Raw genomic sequence first — 20,396 nt, forward strand, 5'->3', positions numbered from 1 at the left:
GAGGGAAAAAGAGGGGTCCCCAAAGCAGGACCACCAGCATGGAGGTCCAGCACCAGAGCCTCCATTGGGCTGAGGTTTGTTGCAAGAGCAGTGAGGAGGTCAGGGCCGGAAGAGCAAAATGTCCTGGGGTCACTGCAACCACTTAGGGTTGGTTAAACCTTTCTTCAATAGCACTAAGTCCAACAGGTCGAGGTCACCCCCATTCTGAGGTCCACTCACCTGCACGGAGCCCAGGCTCTTCCCATGGCTGGAGCGGAGGACGAAGCCCTTCTCACAGGCAACAGTGCACGCCATGTGCCTCAGGCCATCGGAGGTGCAGTTGAGAGCAGCAGCATGAGCAAGCAGTGGCCGCGTGCAGCTTCCTGATCCCACACAGGCACCATGGATGCAACTATGGAGAAGAGGGAAAGGATCAGCAAGCAGGTCCTTCTGCAGCAAGAAGGGACTCTCTCTGGGTGGGACCTGTGCGGGATGCTCAGTGGGTCACATATGCCTACAGAGATGAACACCTATCCCTCAGCCTCATCTTCTTCCAGGCTCGAAGTCTCCTGACGAAGGTGCCAGGAGGTTACTTCTTCCCAGCTCTGCCTTGGCTGGACCTCAGCGCAAACCTAGCACACATCTTCTCACAGACCCTTGTGTCCTTCCAAGCCGACGAAGGGAAGCGCAGCCCAACAACGCTCCTTCCAAAATCTGTGCTGTCTGGTGGGCTACTCCAGCTCCTCTGGCGCTGCCTGGCACCAAGGGAGGTGGTGGTGCTGGGTGTAGGCGGACCAAGAGAGCAAGAGGAGGGAGGTGATGGGGAGAGGGCAGGCAGACAGCATACCCAGCAAGGCCACAACTCTCCCATGGCCACAGTGGGAAAGTTGATATCAGATGGTCCTATCAAGGCAGCACTCCTGAATGCACAAGGAGTAAAGCTATAAACAGCAGTCAGTGTAGCACCTTCCAGAGAGCACTGCAGCTTCTCCAGTAGCAAGGTGGTCTCTACTACATGACAATTTCTTGTCTCCAACATGACCAAATCACACTGGACACCAGAGAACTTGTGGCAAGAGACCTCCTGAAACTGTCATCTGCAGTGCCACAGGGAGTCCGCCACTGTTGGACTCGGGCATGATTGCAGCCACCCACATGTTCTCCCATACGTGCTGTGCTCATGCGTGTCTCAGACAAGTGTGCGGGGACAGACAGTGGACAGCAAAAGATCTGCACTTTCCAAAGGCAATAAAGCCCAGGCAGTAACATTAGGTGTTTCTTCTTCCCTGTAACGTTTGAATCCACACCTCAGTTTCAGTCAGCCTTAGCACAGAACAAGACAAGATTTGCAGCAACAGACAGTCAGGAAGAAGAGATAGAGAGGCCTTTTTAAAGCCTGTGCTGATAGAAGGGTGACAGGTATGCCAAACCCTGTATTAGGCATTAGAATCCACAGAGGGTTCTCCAACTGCAAGGAACGGTTTAGCTGGAGAAGGAACCTCTGCAGATACTAGGGAACCATCCATGAGATGTTCTTCAAACTACACACAGGCCACCAAGGTGAGATGAGCTAAAAGAAGGAATTATCTTCCCCCATGCACCACCTAGTTACAAGAGGTCCCAGGAAAGCTTGCAATGTGTCATCCATCCCTTTGAAATAAACAGCCCCACCACCACCACAGCAGCTTCCCACCAAGGACCAGCCTGATTAATCAAGCATCACAAATAATCCCATAGTGAAGAGGAGTGCCGGCCAGGGAGCTACGGTCTCCATCAGCAAAACACAGCCAGCAGATTAATTACCAGCGATGGAATGGGGCCAAGACACAGGGTTGACACAACAGCTCCCACAAGAAAATGCCCCGGTTATCTGGTGGCCAGACTTGATCTTTCACCACGATAAAGCAGGGGAAGAGGTGCTGCAGCTTCAGGTGATAATTGGGGAGGGAAGGAGGTGTACCCAAATGTCCCCCCTTCTGCTCCTTGCTTTGCACGGGGCTGCGACAGCTCTTGTGCGCTGCGTTTCACCCAGGGGAGTCAGAGGCAGCCTTCGCCTCTTGCGTTCGCTCCAGCCAAGGATGCACAGCTAGAAATCCCACAAATGACACACACACACACAAAAAAATAATATCAGTGCTGACACGGACGTTAAGGGAACGCAATGTGCTGTTGACTCTGGACAAGTCCACCGAGCCAGAGACACGGTGGAAACCTGCAGGCCACAGCCCTGAAAGAGCCGGTGGGCACGGGAGGGGACCACAAAGGAGAACAAGAAGAAAGGGGCTGTTTTTTCAATGCAGACCTGTTTATGAAGTGAGAAATGGTTTCAGGGCAGCTGCTGCAAATTCTTTCACTAGCTTATATTTCCATTTGCTTCCTTTTTAAAGAATTTGTTTTATGAGCACAGCGTTTGTCAGGTCATTAGCTTCTGAGGGCATCTGGTACCAATTGTAGCCCTCTCCCCTCCCCTCCCGCAAGTCACCTTCTCCAGGCGGTTGCTTTGCTCCCTGCCTGTGCCCCCGTTGCACACACGCACACATGCTCCCATCCCCAACTCCACCTCCCCGTGACGGAGCCGCTGTCCTAAACCTCCTCGTGTGCGCTTCTCTGCACACGCATGCGTGAAAGGGGCTGAGCTGCTCTTTCCAGCCTTGCTCGTGCCTCCCGTCCCCTTCCTCACCAGCCACGGGCACGTAAGGGAGCTGCAGCTGGTCCACAGCATCCCTCCTACCATGGTGCTCGATGCTGCATCAACACACCACAGCGAGAAAGTCCTTACCCCTGGGCACCTCCGGGCACGTGGACATTATCCAGCCAAGTCTCAGCCCACATGTTGAGAAGCAGGGCTGGAAGTTCAGTGGTGGGTTCACCCAAGCATCTGTAGGCTACAGGGCATCTGGGAGGCCACACCAGGACCCCAAGACACCTAACTTCATCTGCTCCTGAAGTTGTGTCAAGGTATGGAGTGTCTGCTCATCACCACGCTGGTGGCACCCTCCGGACACATCCAGCCAGGCCAAGTGCTGGTTGGAGCAGCTCCGCTGGCACTGCTGGACCCACAGCACGTTGTCTGGGGCAGCCTTGGTAGTCGGGACAATGCTGTTATTAATTAGCAATTAACAAAGTACTGATTCTTTTCAGCACTTCTGGGTATGTTTTGGTTTTCCACCAGTTTGGAAACATAACCAGCAATGCTGGTATAAAGTAGATCGAGAGATCAGCACATTTCTTACTGTATTATTATATACACAAAGTGTTACATAGATTAGGGATTGCTAATCATAAGTCATAATATCAAAACTTTTATTTTTATATACACCACACATATATACACTCATGCACACATTCTTTACGTGCATATAGATATATTTTAGAAATAATTAGCTTTCTCTTTGCCCCAAAAGATGACTAACTTGTCACCACTTTCTCTGTGACTAGCACCACCCCTACCCCACCGATAACCACTAGATTTTATTTTGGAAATTATCTGAGACCTATCAACTCAAGTTATGAGAAGCTGTTCTCATCCTACATGTAGCAGCTACAGTGCTGCTATTACAGACCTGAAGAGGGGCTCACATCCCTGAAAACCATCTGATTTTCTCAAATATATCATTAAGCTTAAATACATCATCTCTACCTAAAAAACTTTGCCTCGATTGCTTCCTTTATCATTATCAGCATCATCGTGACTGCCACTGCAATACTCTGGGCCAAGACACCCTTGAGCCTGATGCTATATAAGCACAGGACAAAAATAAAAAAAGCCGTGTAGCCTGGCCCCATCGTGATCCACACGCCTTACCGGGGTTCGGGTAACGTGATGGAATAAATCATTGCTCCCAGCTGCTGGAACACCCTAACGAAGGCTGGACGAGGAAATGGTGTAGTTAGCCCAGTTCTGATCTCAGCATGAAGGAGCTCTTTCTCCTTTTGATGATAAATGAAATTCCTGTATCGCAGCTGCAAAATCCTGACATTTGGCCATTTCTGATTCAGGCTGTATAAGATGTAGGATAAGCCAATACTATTTTTTTTTTCCTGCATGCAACATCAGAAAAAATTTCCATTTTTATCCCAGCATCTTTTGAAGCTCAAACTAATGATTTGTCAACAACATTTTTACAAAATACCAAGGTTTTTCTCCTAACTTATTCCACGTCAGCACCAGCCTGCATAATTTTCTGGGCTCACCAAGTCCCATAACTTATACATCAAAGAAAGTTTCAGATCTGGAAATTTGTGAAATTCTGCCTAGCAATGACCCTAACTGCTCTGGAACGATAAGAGCTTTGTTCTGAAATGGCACCAATTCTATAAACTAGAGAAAAACTTTTCCTTTGGGATCCTTCAATCTTTCAAGAATAAAAGCAGGAGGCAACTGCCAGCAATGGAGCACGTTGAGCCAGTGGTGACAATGCTGCTAGGGAGACATCCTTTTGTTGTGACAAAACCCAAATTCTAAAAAGCTGAAGTTTTGCATTTTACAGTAATTATTTCACAGAACCCAAAAATACTGCCGGATTTACTCAAGTCAAGCTAAGCCAAGCCAGATACAGTGCAGCTGCCTAAAGTATAATAAATCATCCATAAATTGGTGTAGTATCTACCCAAGCTTTCAACCCAAAGATTGCTGCTAAAACAGCCCTTATCATCAAGCTCCAACTCTAACAGGGGAAAATTATTATAAGAAGTTCATATCTCAGTGCACAGTTTTTGGGAAGAGGGGGTTATAGGAGATGTTGATGGAAAGGTAAAGGCTTCAGCCAAATCTCCTGAAGTTAAAAGCAGTCACTACATGTACTCTGGTGGAGTCTGGATTGTAGCACTGAACATCAGTGAGATAAAAGATGTTTACCCCAATGTGGTCTAGCAAAAGAGAATAGCTAGGAAATGAGAAAAGGTGTTTTGGAAATACTTGGGAATTTCTCCCTTCAGGCATGTTTCTTGTGGAGGGGAAAGGTCTCACTTTTCCAGTAAATCTGATGGCAACCACCCTTGTGGGAGCAGACTACGTGTACAGACCCAACGGTGGCGATGCTTCTTGATTACGATCTTCATTGAGTTTGCCACCTCAAGAAAAGATGTTTGCTTCTGTACGTGACTCCCAAAGAAACTTGGCAAAAAAGTAACATCCCTGTGAGTCATCCACTGTCATCTACCTCACAGACAGAGAAAAGGCACCAGTAAAGTGTCAAAGGACCTGCTGGCCCCTCTGTAGCTCTAGTGGCAAAGAAAGGAAAAGAAGCAAGAGCAGATCGACCTTAATATATTTCCAGACAGTTCATTTCCATGGGTTTTTTTGTTGTTTGCTACACCAAAATAGATTTATCAAAGCACAGAAAGTGAGGCTGAAGGAGATGTCAACTTCGGTCTAGTCCGCTTCCCAGCTTGAAGCGGGACAGATCGTACCTTCATCAGTCCTGAGATGAGTTGGCCTGACTCCTTCCTGAAGGCAGATGGGCCACCGGCCCATCATGAGAGCAGCACGTAGGTAGGATTTATCTGCCAGTATTCCTGAAGGGTGTGTATTCAGCTATCCCAAAGACGACCTTTATCCACATCCGATCCCCACTGGCAACATGCTGCACCTTATTTCTCCTCTCTTGTCCAGAGGAATTCACTTCTGATCCGCATCCACCACCACCAAGGAGGACAGAGGAATTTCAAAAGGGAGCTACAAGCAGAAGCCACAGCTAGACTGCATGTTTTATACTGTGAGATTTAAGAATGAAAAATTATTTATCATGACAGAGAAGATCTCATCACTCCATGCAGACGCATACACACAGAAGTCTGCTGGAAGGAGACATTTAGACCTTTCTGACAAGGATGGAGCAAAAGCAACAACTTTCATCTTGAAATCAGAAGCAACTTCTCAGCAGAGAAGGTTACTGGATATAAGAATAGCTCAGCAGGGAAGATGGTGGACTCATCACCTCCCGCAGCCTGTAACATGAGGTAAGAGAGCCTTCTGAAGGACACATTTAATCCCATTTCTGTGAAAAATGCTAGTGCATTGCAATGCATGTGACATTAGAGATGGCAGCGCAGAACTGGGGCAGGCTGGCTGCAGCGGTGCACCGAGGGCTCTGCAGGCAAATCTCGGGCTCTCACAGGGCTTGTTCTCTTCTTCACGGGAAGGACAGGAGGCTTTGTGTGAGCCACATAGTATCTGTACTGATAAGAGCATAAGGAATCAAGATCAAGCTTCAGAGTTTCACCAGGAGCTGTGCTGGGGTCAGGCAGGAAACCTGCCTTGCACCCCAAGCACCTGTTTCTAAGCTGTTGAGCTGCTGTGTTTGACTCAAGGTCAAATTGGTGAAAAACCTTTGTGTTGGGAGATATTTTCTTCTACATGAGACTGGCTAATCTCAGGGAAAGGCAGAAGATGCCTTGAACATCCTAAAAAAAAAGCCCACATACAAAGCATTAAATTTGAGAAGCTGACTAGGCTGCAGAGAGCAAATGGAACGGGGCAGACCATGAAAATGGTCCCTGCACCTCCAGGGGTTTCCCTTGTCACCTTCCAGTGGGACAGCAAAGCCACTGGTTGAAGCAAATGATCAGATCCTACAGTAGAGCCTTGGCTACCACTGCCCATCAACCAGTCAGGGACCCACAAGAGAAGTCCCAGAGGTCAACAGGCTTTGATGCTGGAGGGGAGGCACCTTGAGAGGTCTCAAGGGCAGAGCCAAAGGCTGAGATGAGCCCATGCCCTAGGAAAGGTGGTGATCAGAATCCTAGGCTTGCTTATTGAAAGCTTTTTTCCTCCAGGCCAAGGAGAGATGACATGCATAGTGCAGTAGAGACACAACCTGCTCTGATGGGCCTCACGCTGCACACCCAGGGTGCTGTGTTTGCCTGGGGTAGGCAAGGAACAGACCTCCAGGCAATATGTGCTTGTCCTCACAGCAGACAGCTCTCAACGCTGGCTGTGCTGTGCACGCAAGCAGAGCCTGAGCAGATGTTAACTGGGAGGACAGAGTGGGGATGGAGGTACATCTTGACCTTGGGATCCCAACTTAAGCGTCCATCCGCTTTGCCCATGGTCCCCAACCATGGGGCATCCTAGGCCAGCGGGAAGGATAGGAAACACCAGCATGCATCTCTACCCAGGGTCCCCACAAATTTTCACACCAACACAGATGCAGTTCATAAATTTACCCTGCATAAATTTAGCACCTGCAAGAAAGAAAAAAAAAACCCAAATAAAGCCTGCTCGGGAAATAGCCCTCTTCTCTTTGCTGCACAAAGTTTAGCAATTGAAAATATGTGCACATCCCTCCCTCCCCCATCTGAATTTCTCTCCCTGACACCTACTTTCCATAGAAAAGGAATCTAAACCAGACTCCTCTTGATGCATTAAACCCACTTTTGGGGGAGCAGAGGAGGGCACTCACACAGGAAATAAAAACACAAATCAGATCACATTTTCTAGCACCTTTCCTGTTAACTCGCCAAGACATTTCCCAGCATATGCTAACAGAAAATAAAATACACTAAAAATAAAACCAAGCTAAAAATAAGCATAACAGAGGAAACAAACAACGTTCCCCTGGTTCGGTATGTAGCCTGTACCAAGGGAAACAGGAGGGACTGTGGCTCAGTTTTAAAATACAAATAAAAGGATGAAAGCTGGAGAGTTTGAGTTTCCTGGGTGGAAACTTGCTAAAAGTCTGATTTCTTCTTGACCTCGTCAGGTTGTGAGTGGGTACAGAAAGCAAAGAAGAGCCCTGAGCTGCTTGCAGAGAGGGGATCCTGGCGCTGGTAGCGAGGTGCAAGGGAGGGATAACACGCTGCTTTGGTCTGCGAGCACTCTTCCAACCTTCAGTGCCTCAAGTGGGTTGGAGAGGAGGAAGCAACTCGTTTTTTCAAACTAAAGATGTATTTTTCTAGCATCAAACGCCTGCTGCATCCTGACCTGGAGATGGCTGCGTTTCATCAGCCAAAACATGATCTCTTTGTTTTCCCCAGCCTGCAAAGCACTTTGAGATCTTTAAAGATGAAAGATGGTACAGAAATACCAAGCCATCATATATTTATTATTTTGGCAACAAGCATTTCTAGACTGAAGTCAGGAAACCTCGTTTCTTTGTTGCTTTTGTTAGTGTCCCTTTCTTGAGTTATTTTAGGAAAGCGTTCCCGTGCACGTACTGTCTATATGAGGCTGGGTGCGTGCAAATGGTCAATTCAATTCTTTACAGGAATAACACAGATGATCTGTGATCTTTTACAGTCAAACATCTTTAAACCCCTTAAGATTTTATATTCCTGGATTTTTTTTTTTTAGAGGATTTTCCCCCAGACTCTGCCTGCCTTATATGAACTGGATTATTAGCCCTTAAAAATAAAAATACTGCTGTTTTGGAGGTGAAATAGATTTTAAAAATATAAGAAGGGAGTGATGCTTGGATATTTCCTGACTTAACAGGGGCAGATCCTTTACTACTAGTGAGACTACTGGAGGCTGTAAAGCCTAACCCCCCTCTAAATATTCAAGCCTTTTGTCCAGAAAAGCAATACTATAAATAGCACTTCCTACTCCAAAAAACTCTGGGGATCAGATTTACTCTGCGTGTTTGCTAAGGGCACGTGCGTAACCTGGAATTCACCATACTGCAGCTAAGCCAAGGCCGCGGGGAGCCCTCGGGACAGCAATGAGAGGAGGAGGAGGAGGAGCAGCAAGGATCTTGCTGGGTCCTGCCGTGCCCGTGTGAAGGGGACAGCACGCAGCTCTGCATGCTTTGGCAGTGTGGGAGCTGGCTTGTGTTTCAGCTGAGACTTTTAAGAGAAAAACATCTATTTTCCTCTCTGTTTGTCTCTATATGAGCTTCTCCTCCATCCATAGGCGATGCTCAGCTGCGTCCGGTCAGTCTGTTCCTCCTTGCAGACACTTCTGAGGGGGGGAGCGGGGGGAAGCTCTCAAGCAACGAGAGCACAAAATTGTTTTAAAGGATGGGAAAATGTAATTGAAAAACCACATCAGTTGGCTGGGGTCTTAGAAGCATGTGTGTACATAGCTGTAACGGCTACCAGGAGGAAACGGACTGCACTTCAGGTGGACACTGATCCTTTAATGTAAGGCTGAGAATAATATTTATGTGCTGACTCACTAAGATTTATGTTTCTGTATAAATCACACATGTACTTAAAAAAAAAAAAGAGCAACTACAGGATATTCACTGCTTCCAGAACTCTACATAAATCAATTGTACCATGATCCCACAAGCTTTTAGACAAACACACGCACACTCATTCATTATTAGGGATGTTCATCCATCCAGAGCCATCAACAGAAGAAAAATGACAGTAGCAGCGATGTGATGACTGGAGCCAAAGCCCTTCACTCTTAATGTCCCCACAGCTCCAGCAAAGCTTGGACCCAAAAATCAGTATTCCCAGTGGTGTGGTTTGAGTAACTGGCTGAACCAGAGCCCTTGGATCGGCACGCTTGTAACTTCAGGGAGCCTGGGAGCCGAAAGCAAAGCCAGACTTGGCAGGTCTGGCTGTCATCAGCCCCACCACCCCTCCAGGACAGAGCTGAGCACCATCCTTTCATTCCTCCTTGGGTCTGCGCCTCCGCTCAGCGCACTCTGCCTTGTTTATTTAGTCTATCTTGGATGGCGGTCCTTCCCCGTCTCTTCGCCAGCACGACCCGCTCGGAGAGCGGCGCCCATTCTGCAAACGCCGCCTCTCGTTTGCTGTTTTATGAAGACAGGCAGATGCCTGCAAGCGCTGGGCAACAATAAGTTATAGCGCTGCTGCTACTATTATTGTTATCGCTGCATTACGACGGGACCAGTGTGAGACTTGGTGAGGAGCCTGGGATGGACGGGGAGCCAGCACAGAGAGGAGGAGGAGGAGGAGGAGAGCAGCTTCATCCCCACCTCCTGCAGAGCAGGGAAGGCTGGGATGGAGGGAGACAGAGGTTGTGAGGCACGTACTGAAGCAGCCTACGTTTCAGCTTCAGCAGCAACCCTCAGCGATAACTCCTGAGCAGAGGGAGCGAGGTTTTCTCACCAGGGAACAGTGCTTTAAGGCAATTTTTGTGCAGATGCACAGGCCATGCACAAAATTTATTTTCCTACCTTCCCCCCCTCTGCAGCAAGATAAGCAACTCAAGTCTCATTACACCGGATTTTCCAACAGTACCTCAAAAGTCACCTGAGAATACTCATGAAACAACTCAGTGAGTAGATAAAAACCTCCAGAACTGAAGCACAAAGACCCAGAGGAGAGAGGGGCTTTGGGTGCCCGCGGAGAAGTGCCCCAAGAAGACCATACCTGTAGGGCTGGTGGCCACGTCCCTCCTCGTGTTGTAGAAGGCAGGTGATGGGGTCAGAGCCATGCTGAGCTGATGTCCGCAAGGCCACGGCTGAGATGCCCACGAGTGTGGAGGAGAAGTTGAACAGCACCGAAGCAGCCCAGTGGGATGGGTCCTCCTGGCTGTGGGTCACGTTGATGACAAGTGGGTTGTGCTGGCATGACAGCTCGTACATCCCTGTGAGATGAGGCAAAGAAAGAAGCCGCTGGCTCAGCTCCAGGGATATTTTCTCTGCTTTTGATTTACCTCTTCTGCTCCCCCCACACATCCCAAAAGACCAGCTTGGGAAGCTGAAGATGCTGCAAGGGGGGAGAAGGGAACACCAGCACCCAACTCAGTAGGAGGTCACAGCAATGGTAGGGGCTCCTGGTGTACCTGCTGGGACAGCACGGACTGCTGCCACGGACCACGGGATGCTCACCCAAAGAGCGGTTCAGCCCATCTACGTTGGTCAGTTGGACAGTCACCCTCGGCTTGCGCTGGTTGCTTGGGATGGTGCCGTCCGAGGCCAGGAAGACCAGGAGGGAGGTGGGCACCACGGGTCTCTCAAAGCACACCTGGGCAGGAGGGCAAGAGACACCCTGAGAGCGTGCATACCAAATACAGCCTTTCTGATCCCATGTATGCAGGAGGGAGAGAAAGAGGGAGCATGGGGAGGGAGAAGGAACAGGGTTGGGGGGTCAAAGACTGCAGGTGTGCAGGGCAGCAAATGGGTGGGAAGAAAGAGAGGAGGGAAGGAAGGGTGCAGGAGCAGTCTTTTCCCTCCTAATTCCCATTCTCCCTTTCGTAGTCTTCCCCACATGTATCAGTCCCACCTTGCCATAGATTTATGGCACCTTCCCAGCTTCTACATTTGCTACTCTTAAAATTGAGCAACATCTGAGACCTGGATGAACTCTTTTTCTGCCCTTCTTTCCCCAGGCTCCAACTCCTACCCCGCATGGTGCTGGACAGGCAAGCGAGGCACGCAGAGAGCACAACGACCTGCCCTGCCGCCACATATTTCCATTAAAAAAACCCCCCACAAAACAAACAAATAACAGCTCCGGTACCCAGAGTGACTGCAAACTATCTGTCAGCCAACACGCGGAAAGATTTGTGGGAAGAAGTCCTGCCTGCTAGGAGAGCCGACAGCTCCCCACTTGTCTACAGCCCCGAAGGCTACAGGAGGCAGCCGGGAAACTCACAGCATCAATCATGGCCGGGCAGATGTTCCTTAGAAGTAAGAGGATAGAAATGTTTTTCTCCCCCACCCTGGTGCCCCCCACCCAGTGCCCAGATGTGTTTTGATCAAGACCCACCCTATGGAGTGTTTTTGTTGAATGCTGGCATGGAGGGAGCCCAGAAGTGGAAGGCAAAGGTGTAATTTGGAGGAGGACAAGTCCTGGCTGGCTGGGCACAGCCCAAGGAGCAGACTGTGGGAGCAGAGGGGACAACCACCCGATTTGTGATGGCAGCCCAACCTTGCCGTGGTTTGTGCCACACCAGACATTGCTCACGCTCAGGAGTGGGAGAAAATCTTGGGCTTCAGCCCAGGGCTCCCACCCTGCAGGGAGGTGCTCAGCAGCAAACGCCCCACGAGCGAGTCCCCAGTGCTGCCGACATGCTCCCTTGGCCAGGGCTTGCTCTCATGGAGGGCTGGCCCTGCTGCAACCAGCAGAGCAGGAGGCTGAAGCTGCTTTCTCCCCAGGAGCTAGTGAGAAAAGGAGGAGGAGAAAGGAAAGCAGGAAGGGAGGAAAGATGAAGAAGAGCCAGCAGTGCTCACAGCCTGCTCCGAGGAGCCCCCCAGGACAGAGCTGCAGCTGGGAAGCCCCAAGGAACCAGTTTATTTTAACCCAGCCACCTGCTGCCTGCTCCTCCAAGCGTGGTTCCTCAGGAGAGGAGAGATGGTTGGAGAAGTCAGGTGAGGCTTTCCCTGGACTACACAGCTTAAGGCGGAAGGTTTAGTCTTTCCCTTTCTACAGTGCATCTACTTGGAGGTGAAGGACACTGGCCTCAAGTTATACTAACAACAGCTGACTTAATATGCCAATTTTTTCTTTTCTTTTTTTTTTTTTTTAATATGTATTATGTGCCTGGTGGCAGCAGGCTATGATTTTAATTTTTCTCCCTCCTTCTCCCCCTTTCTGCTTAATTTCCTGCATGTTACACATCCTGACTTGCTTATAAGTGATTTTAATTTCTCTCCTCCTTAGATGTGTTAGAAACTGAGAAAAAAAGCATGGCCAGACATCTACAAATCATAACAATTCCCATCTGCAGACAGACCCAAGGAGCATGGCAGATGCTTCCTTAGGTGGCACAGACGCACACACCTCTTGCCCCCCAAGCCCACTTACAGCATGACCCAGCCTTGCCTTTCCCTTGCTCAATCGGTGCCACCTCTTGAGAAACGCCGTAGGAAGCTATTCCTACCAGTTTTGTGCTGTGGCTCTAACCTGGGTGACTCAGGTGCAACAGCTTTAAAACGGCCACAGGAGCCAGTGGCCGTGAAACACCGTGCACACGTGGGTACGCATGTGCGTGAACAGCACTGTTCCTGTCTGGGCAGGCGGCTGTGCTAGGCAAATTGTCAACAAGGAGCTGTCTTTCCTAACCCAATCTGTTACCAATCAGGCAAACTCTATTAAAAAAAGGAAAAAAGGAGAAAAAAAAAAGGCATATTTATTACTAGTCCATAAATAATTTTATGGGCGGAAAATAATAGCACTCCTAAAGAGAGCATGGAGAACCAGTAATGAAAGTCTTTAATATAAACATCCATAGAGGAAGAGAACTGACCACAAGCTCCAATAAAACTGGAACACGCTTTAACCCCTGGTGAGAAGTGGAAAGCAAGCTTTCATCTAGGTAGGGCAAAGGGGGAGATTGCTGCTTTCTCGCTAGCAAAGGAAGAAAGAAGGCACATTTGTTGTGGCCAGAGACTGAAGCCGGAAAGTAGGTCGTGAGCACACAGGCAAGGAAGAAAGGGGGGGAAAAAGCTGTTAAAGGAAGTTTGTTGGAGAGACTGAGGACCTCAGAGGCAGTAGCAATGTTTATTGACTCAGGTTTGATGAATCACCAAGTTGTCTGAGTGTCTTGGGAAGAGGTCCCCTCTGGACAACCTCAAGCAAAGCACTGCAAGATGCCGCTCAAACTGCAGAGGAAGCAGCAGCACTCCAGAGCCCCGCTTTCCAGTAACACCAGGCAACAGCCACAAAACCTCTAAACCATGGCTGCCATCAGAAAATCAACGCTGTAAAAATTACTTTGGCCTAACCCTCAGCTCTCCTCTGTCCTGCTCCTCTGCCTGCTGGGACAGAGAGCTTTGACCCTTCAGCTGTCCTCCCAAGAGGGGCCCACAAGCCCCCATTGGGCTGCAGAACCAGCAGCTTGGGCACAGAAGTGCCTCCTTTGGCCTGGAGTCATCAGAGGGCAGGAGGACCTGCATGCCATAGGTGATTGCTGTGGACTCATGGTGCTCAGCAGCAACCTGGAGTGCTCATGGTCCTCTCAGTGTGGCAGCGTGTATCCCAGCTACCCTCTGCTGCTCTTCACGGTCATGGGGAGAAAAGGCAACTAGGGCTTCAAACCCAGGTTCTGCTCACACTTTGTGAATGTAACAGCACAGCTTGACTGCAGGGAATAGTCAGGAGCAAGTTGTTTCTCAGCCTCAACACATTTCTGTGGGCTCCTGGTAATCTGCCCCAGGATGGGCTCGTCCTTTACATTGGGAATGGGGCAACTACATAAGACTCAGCCACAGGCATGTGGGGTTGACAAAGAGTTCAGTAGCACATGAAGTCCTACCAGAGCAGTTTTTGAGACTGCTGTAGCTCCTACAGGACAGAAAAGGATGGGTGTTTGTCATCAAAGTGCTGGGGCAAAGACAAGGAAATCCTTCTGTGCCTGACCACACATCCTCACGTACCTTGAGCCAAACTCCCTCATCGCCCAAGGGCTTCCTCTCCTCATCTGGATCCTGAGCATTGTCTTGGCTGAGAGTGCAGGGGAACCAAGCAGCCAGGGAAAGGTCCTTTGGCACATTGTGAAGGTGGGATTTACATACCTGAAAAGGAGAGACATATTTCAAACCCGAAAGAAGCAAGGAAAGTGAGAGAAACGAAGAAACCTACAAAACCTCAAGGAAGGCTCAACATGTTGAGAAGGACTGTAGCATGAAGACAGTGTGGGTTCCTAAGTGAGAGTGACATCTCACCACCCACCCTCGTGTACAGGAAGCCTTTACCCTTTTGAAATGTTGCAGTTGAAGTACCTCATGGTGTCTGTGGGGCTGAGTAGGAAAAAATGAGCCAGGCTGTGAGATAGTATGGAAGACCACAGACCACTGGATTTTGACTGAGCTAATGAGATCCAAAGACACAATTCGTTTGCCTGAATATCAGCCTTCTGTGCCATTTGATGTCCTATGGTATCCCAGACATCCCCACAGGCCTTGCAGACAAAGCCTGGGAGATCTGTGTGTCCTTCTAGAGGAGCAGATACCTGAACCCAAGACATCCCCCTAGACATGTATATCTAGGCAATTTAATCATGCTGTGGGGGTCTCAAGATGATGGTTCTTTACACAAGGTCAGTAGGAACACACATATAAAGGGCTAAATAGGACCTCTCCACATATTTCTTCCCCTTCTTCAGCTTGCTAGGAAAGAACATACACACTCCAGACTAACACCAGTCAGGCGAAATCCTGTCCTAGACCTCCAAGCCCTGCTCCAAAGCCCATATAAAACATGGGAATTCTCCCATCGATTTTTTGTTGGCTTCAGATCAGAGAGTTTGAAAGCAGTGCAGATGCTGACATACGTGTGATTTTATCCTTTCAGGCCCTGACCTTATAAGGTATTAGACTTCAGGAATTTTTTTTTTAAACCAACACAGTGGTACTACTCTACATGCTCCAAGTTGTGCATTCAGCTGGTAGGATGGGGTTGGTCACTGTTAAGCAAACTGCATGGTCAGGGGAGGTGGTCCCTGCCTTGATGAAATGCCCCCCCCCCCACATAGTGCAGTTCCTGGGCTTAGGGACTACTGAAAGCGGGGTGTGAGAAATGCCCAGGTCCTCTGTTGGCTCCCTGCATGGGAACACAGTAGTCAATAGACACTTCCAGAGCTGCTCTGAAGATTTTGGGTTTGCTTCAGTACACTCTTGCAGCAGTGACTTCGCTAGCTTTACTGCATGGGCTTTGCTAGAAAAATCCTTTTTTTTGGCCATGGCTTCACTCACCTTCACAACAGGCTCTCCAGTGACCAAGGAAGCAGGGCAGGACTTTGCATCATGATGGGAAGCATAGGCTTTCACTGCCCACAGATCCACGTAGCCATCCGGCGTGTAGAGACCACAGTCCAGGACACTGCTTGTCTTCTCAAACGGCTCACACACGCCGTCACCATCATGCACGTAGCACAGGCTTGGTTCCCCTGCAAGGACACCAGGGATGACCTGTTTGCAAACAGGCACACACATCTCCTCCTGTCCCAGGAGGCGTGCTGGCCATTTAGCCCTGGGATTTCCCAACACAAGGGTTTGACAAGCTCCGTGGATCACTCCAGCTGCAGATCCACATTTTATTGCAATGAGGTGCATCACCCCTGGTGTTGAGGAGCAGTGTGAATAGCATATAGTTTCAGCTCCTGCTTGGCAAGGATGTCTCAATCCATGTGGACTCACCGACACAGTTGAAGCCTTTTTCCTTTTTACATTTCCTGGAACAGCCATCTCCATCCAGCAAGTCCCCATCATCACATTCCTCCTCCAGGCTCCTGAGAGAAAGATAGCCAGATGTGTTAACATCACCCTTGACTCAACACTCCTGTGCTTCTGCACAGTAATGATTGAAGACCCCGTATCTTGGGTCCATTTCCACAGAAGCAATGAGAAGAGGAAGAACCACATGTAAAGTAGAGGAGAGAAAACACCAGGGGATAAAAGGAGGTTGAAAACACAGCATATGGGAGAAGGCGTGATTGTACTGTTACTTTCTTGTAAGACCTGAGGCAAGAACTTTGGGGAAAAGATGAAGCTATATACAATGGAGCAAGTAGAGAACCAAACATTGGTTTGCTGCTGGAGAAAGCAAATATTGGAGAGGGCAGGAGTTTTGAGATGGGCTGGTGTTTCAGTGGGAGCTGGAGGAGGAGAGACAGGAGAAGGAAGAGAGAGAAGGTTATCCCAAGGAGACAAGAATCAGCCCCCAGCTGATGGCATAAGGCAAAAAAAGCCCATGCAGTTTCCTGGAAAAGCTTCTGTCCCCTTAATCCAAAAATAGATCTGATGGTGCTTCCCTTTGGGGCAGGATGACCTGAGAGCTTGAAGAACCTCAGCTGAGAGCTTAGGTTTCTTGACTTACGTGGTCACCTTCCCATCCCCGCAGTAGGGCGCTCCGTGGACATGGACAAGCGGTGGGGAGGCTTCTCCTGAGGTTGTCCCAGAGACTGCCTGCACCTGGTAGCGATACACCTGCCCGGACGTGACTTCCCTGCAGGAACAGAGAGGGCTTGAACAGAGAGCAGAAGGGAACAACCCATACATCTGTAACAGATTTGCTCACTGCAGCTATAGAAATCACACGTTTGTGCCCAGCCAGTATCACAGCTTGACATATGGCTTCATGCTCTAAACTGCCAGAGGCAGAGACTGTGGGAAGAGGGTCTCTGCCAGGTCATGCAGAGGGATCTGCTGCTTATTACCCTAGGGTCTGAGCTGGGGAGAAGTGGCATTAACTCGAACTATCGTTTTACTGGTCATGTTAATGGGGAAAATGTTTCTGGGTTTAATGAGCTCCTTCTAGTTAGCCTGGGCTCCTGGGCAAGGATCGTGCTAGCGTGATGGGTCTGCAACAAGATTCCTCGATGCCGAATAGGGAATCTGCTCATGGCACTGAATGTGATGATTCCCCAGGGAGGGGACGGAACCAAAACACAAGCAAAACCATCCAGGGATTCAAAGGCAGTACTTGAGGAAGTCATCGCAACTGCCCCGGCCACCACTCGGCCCGTGACAGAGCAGCCTCATCACTCACGTGTCGATGAACTGGCGGTGTGCCTGTGGCGGGGCGGTGGGGGATCCGTTTGCAAACGGGGGGTCACGGAGGACTCGGTACTGGATCAGCTTGCAGGCGGAGCAGAGAGAGCTGTGGGGCATGGAGGTCAGCAGAGCCGTGTCTATCTCCATCCTCTCGTCAAAGGTGTAGATTTTGACTCCGGACACCTTTTTAGGTATGTTGAGCTTCACAGTAAAGGGGACATCACAGAAGGTGTCCAGGGGCCCCAAATGAATGGACTCCCCCTGCTCTGTCAGGACTTCGATGTCAGATAGTGCCTTGGGAGATCCCGTGGAGAGGTACGTGGTCCAGAGGGTGAGGGAATCAGGATAGACAGGGTGCAGGAAGCGCAGCTCCAGGATGCAGCCGTCTGGCTGGGGACATGGCACCGTCATGTTCATGTGGTACAGGTGGAGCTCCGGACTCCAGGCCTGCAGGCTGGGCTCACAGGGCTGATCCACATCCGGGGGCCCTGGGCAAGAGGGACAAGAAGGCTGATCAGAACCAGGGGACAGCTGACCTCACAAGGGACCCAAAGGGGCGATCCTCCCTGCAGTACCCCATAGGTGCTTACACATCTCCATGCTCTAGCTGCACACCCATGCAGTTTGGCACCCGCTACAGGCATATGCCAGAGCTGGTGGCATCTGCCCTAACATGCTAGAAAGCAATAAGCACCACTAGTCTCCCAGCTCCTTGGAGCACATACGAGCACAAGACTTGGCAGATCTGGTGTCTCACAGCCCTCTAGAACAGGGATGATGGTATCCACGCTGCAGCTGGCCACAGTGCCAAGCTCTAGGGACAGCCTGGACACGACGAGGGGAAAGGAAGCTTGCTCTGTAGTTGCATGGGCACAGACGACTTGCCAAGGGCACCTGAATGTCAAGTCCCTGTGGCTCCATGGGTTTGGACATAGGCTAAGCAGAGCAGAGACCAAAGCTTTCCACAGGCAAGTGATGGAACAGGTCACAGGCAGAAAGGGACCAGATCCAAAGCAAGTCAGGGAAGCAGCTCTGGAACACTGTTCCTCCACCAGGACCTCCAGGACGGTGCCCAGGCTGACCTCAGATCTCCAGCCTGCCTCCCCCGGTGGTGGATTAGCAGTCAGCTAGAGAAACGTAGCGTTGGGCTTTCAGTCTCAGAAAGCATCACTGGAATTGATCATCAGGTAGTAGAAATACCCTTGTCTTCAACCATGCAAGCATTTCTTAGGGCCCAGCACCGATTCAAAGTCAACATCCATTTAATATTTGTCTTCTAAAAACCATAAAACCTGTCTCGCTCACCAGAGCAAACACGCACTTGTGATAACTGCAGGTCATGCACAGGAGAAAACAACATCCAATAATTCCAGAAGCAGTTTTAATTTGCCAGTGAATTAGACAGAGGGGAAAACAGGAACCACTGCCGATAAATGAGCTAAGCTTTGATTTGTTTGAGATCACTGAATAAACACAAATTTGATTATTTCTTTAAGCTGACCTCTCCCCGCCCCCCGCAGCTTGCAATGCTAGCCAGAGATACTTAAAGTTTTCAGACAGAATCTCAGCCACATCCTGACACTCCTGTTCTCAAAGCATGGGCTTCATCCTAAAGGTGTAACAAGTGCAGGTTGGACATTTCTCAGCAGTCACCCTGACATGTTTTCAGTTGATCTTAGCGGCAGATGTACAGAATTAACAGGTCCCCTAGCTCCACGTGGTTCAACAGCAGCACGTGCACTACGTACAGCCCATCATTTCACCTGGTCTCCTGCCTCCTCTGCTTTGCCCTTGGAGAAGTTGAGGCAGTATGAAAAGCCCAACAGCTCCTGTGGCAGCTGCATGACCCTGAAAGCCACCACTGTGCCAATAAGGTGGGTCTCTAGGCCAACATCTGGTCTCAGCACAAGAGAAGTTGTAACACCCCGCAGTCCACCTCGCCAGCGAGGAATTACAGCCAACACAAACTGCCCAGGGCTTGGTACAGACTCAGTGGGACTGACCAAGGACCTCCTCTTGCTCCCTTCAGACAAGGCTGTATCAAAGCCTGTGAATGCCCCTGAGGTTTCGGATGAGGTCCCAAGATCTATGTTGTAAGACTTATTTCAATGAAATGCCCCTCCTTTGACCAGTATCTCTCATTAACACCTTTCTGGGCAAGGACTGGGGTTAATATTGGGGTGTCTGTCTGTTTGCCTGCCCAGCTCGCAGTCACTAGGTATCTCCTGGGCACCTAGAAGTCCTTCCTGCACTAAAGAGCCTCCCCAAAGAGGAGACAACTCTCTCTAAAAGGAGAAAAAAAAAAAAGCTTCTTTTTATTTTCCCAACAAGATCTCATCTCTGTCGGGGGAATTCACAGCCAGGGAAAGAGAGAAGACATTTACCTTCTGCTTCTTCTGGGGTCCAGTAGCCAGAGGAGTCGCAGACCCGAGGGGAAGAGGCCTCGTGCACATACTGATGGAAAGTGCCATCCTCTGCACAGTCGTCACAGAGCGTGTCCTGCTCCCTGCAGGCAGGAGACAAAGGTACCGGCATGTCTAATCATGACTAGTTAATTTTCCACCCACGTTTGTCCAGGCAGGATCAGATAGGAAGTTGGAAAAGTAAAGCTAAGCTTTCAGGAAGCCCCTAGACATATCATCCTGCTTGGAATAAGCTTCATGAAAGACAGGAAAACAAGAGTGACCACGGGACAAGCTGGGTTTAATCCCTCCTCTTCTACATGCTCTCCTGGTAGTCTTGGATGGGCCATTGAATCGCCTATTCCCTACCCACAAAGCTAACATGGAGCTAACAGACTTCACACTTCCCAGGGCAATGCCTCTGCAGTTGGGTCTATCTCTGGTAAACCCCAGAGTCAGGTTCTGTATTGCAGTAGTGATGAAAGCCAAAACAGTCACAATAGTGTTAATTAAACAGAGTCCCGCTGTGTTATCCAGGAAAGAAACATCACTTTTCTGTGATAAGGGCCAGCCTCAGCACCTTTCCTTGACCTATTCATCTCAGGGGATGCAGGACCTCCACCCTAGACCAGTTCCTAAGCTGGTTATGAGCAAGAAGTAG

General features: G+C 49.5%; 1 protein-coding gene across 3 annotated transcripts in view; it reads right to left on the reverse strand.

The window, feature by feature from the left end:
* PAPPA2 (pappalysin 2) overlaps window positions 1-20,396 on the reverse strand; it is a 93,236-nt gene that overhangs the window by 34,267 nt on the left and 38,573 nt on the right. For all 3 annotated transcript variants that reach the window (XM_075760426.1, XM_075760425.1, XM_075760427.1), the window contains exons 6-14: window positions 19,718-19,839; window positions 17,329-17,821; window positions 16,657-16,785; window positions 15,978-16,069; window positions 15,534-15,727; window positions 14,217-14,354; window positions 10,728-10,863; window positions 10,267-10,483; window positions 220-391 (exon numbers count right to left, since the gene is read on the reverse strand). In XM_075760426.1, the coding sequence (XP_075616541.1) occupies window positions 220-391; window positions 10,267-10,483; window positions 10,728-10,863; window positions 14,217-14,354; window positions 15,534-15,727; window positions 15,978-16,069; window positions 16,657-16,785; window positions 17,329-17,821; window positions 19,718-19,839 (1,693 nt within the window). The remainder of the gene's footprint in view (window positions 1-219; window positions 392-10,266; window positions 10,484-10,727; window positions 10,864-14,216; window positions 14,355-15,533; window positions 15,728-15,977; window positions 16,070-16,656; window positions 16,786-17,328; window positions 17,822-19,717; window positions 19,840-20,396) is intronic.

Source organism: Balearica regulorum, chromosome 8 (genome assembly GCF_011004875.1).
Source record: "Balearica regulorum gibbericeps isolate bBalReg1 chromosome 8, bBalReg1.pri, whole genome shotgun sequence".
Lineage (NCBI taxonomy): Eukaryota > Metazoa > Chordata > Aves > Gruiformes > Gruidae > Balearica > Balearica regulorum.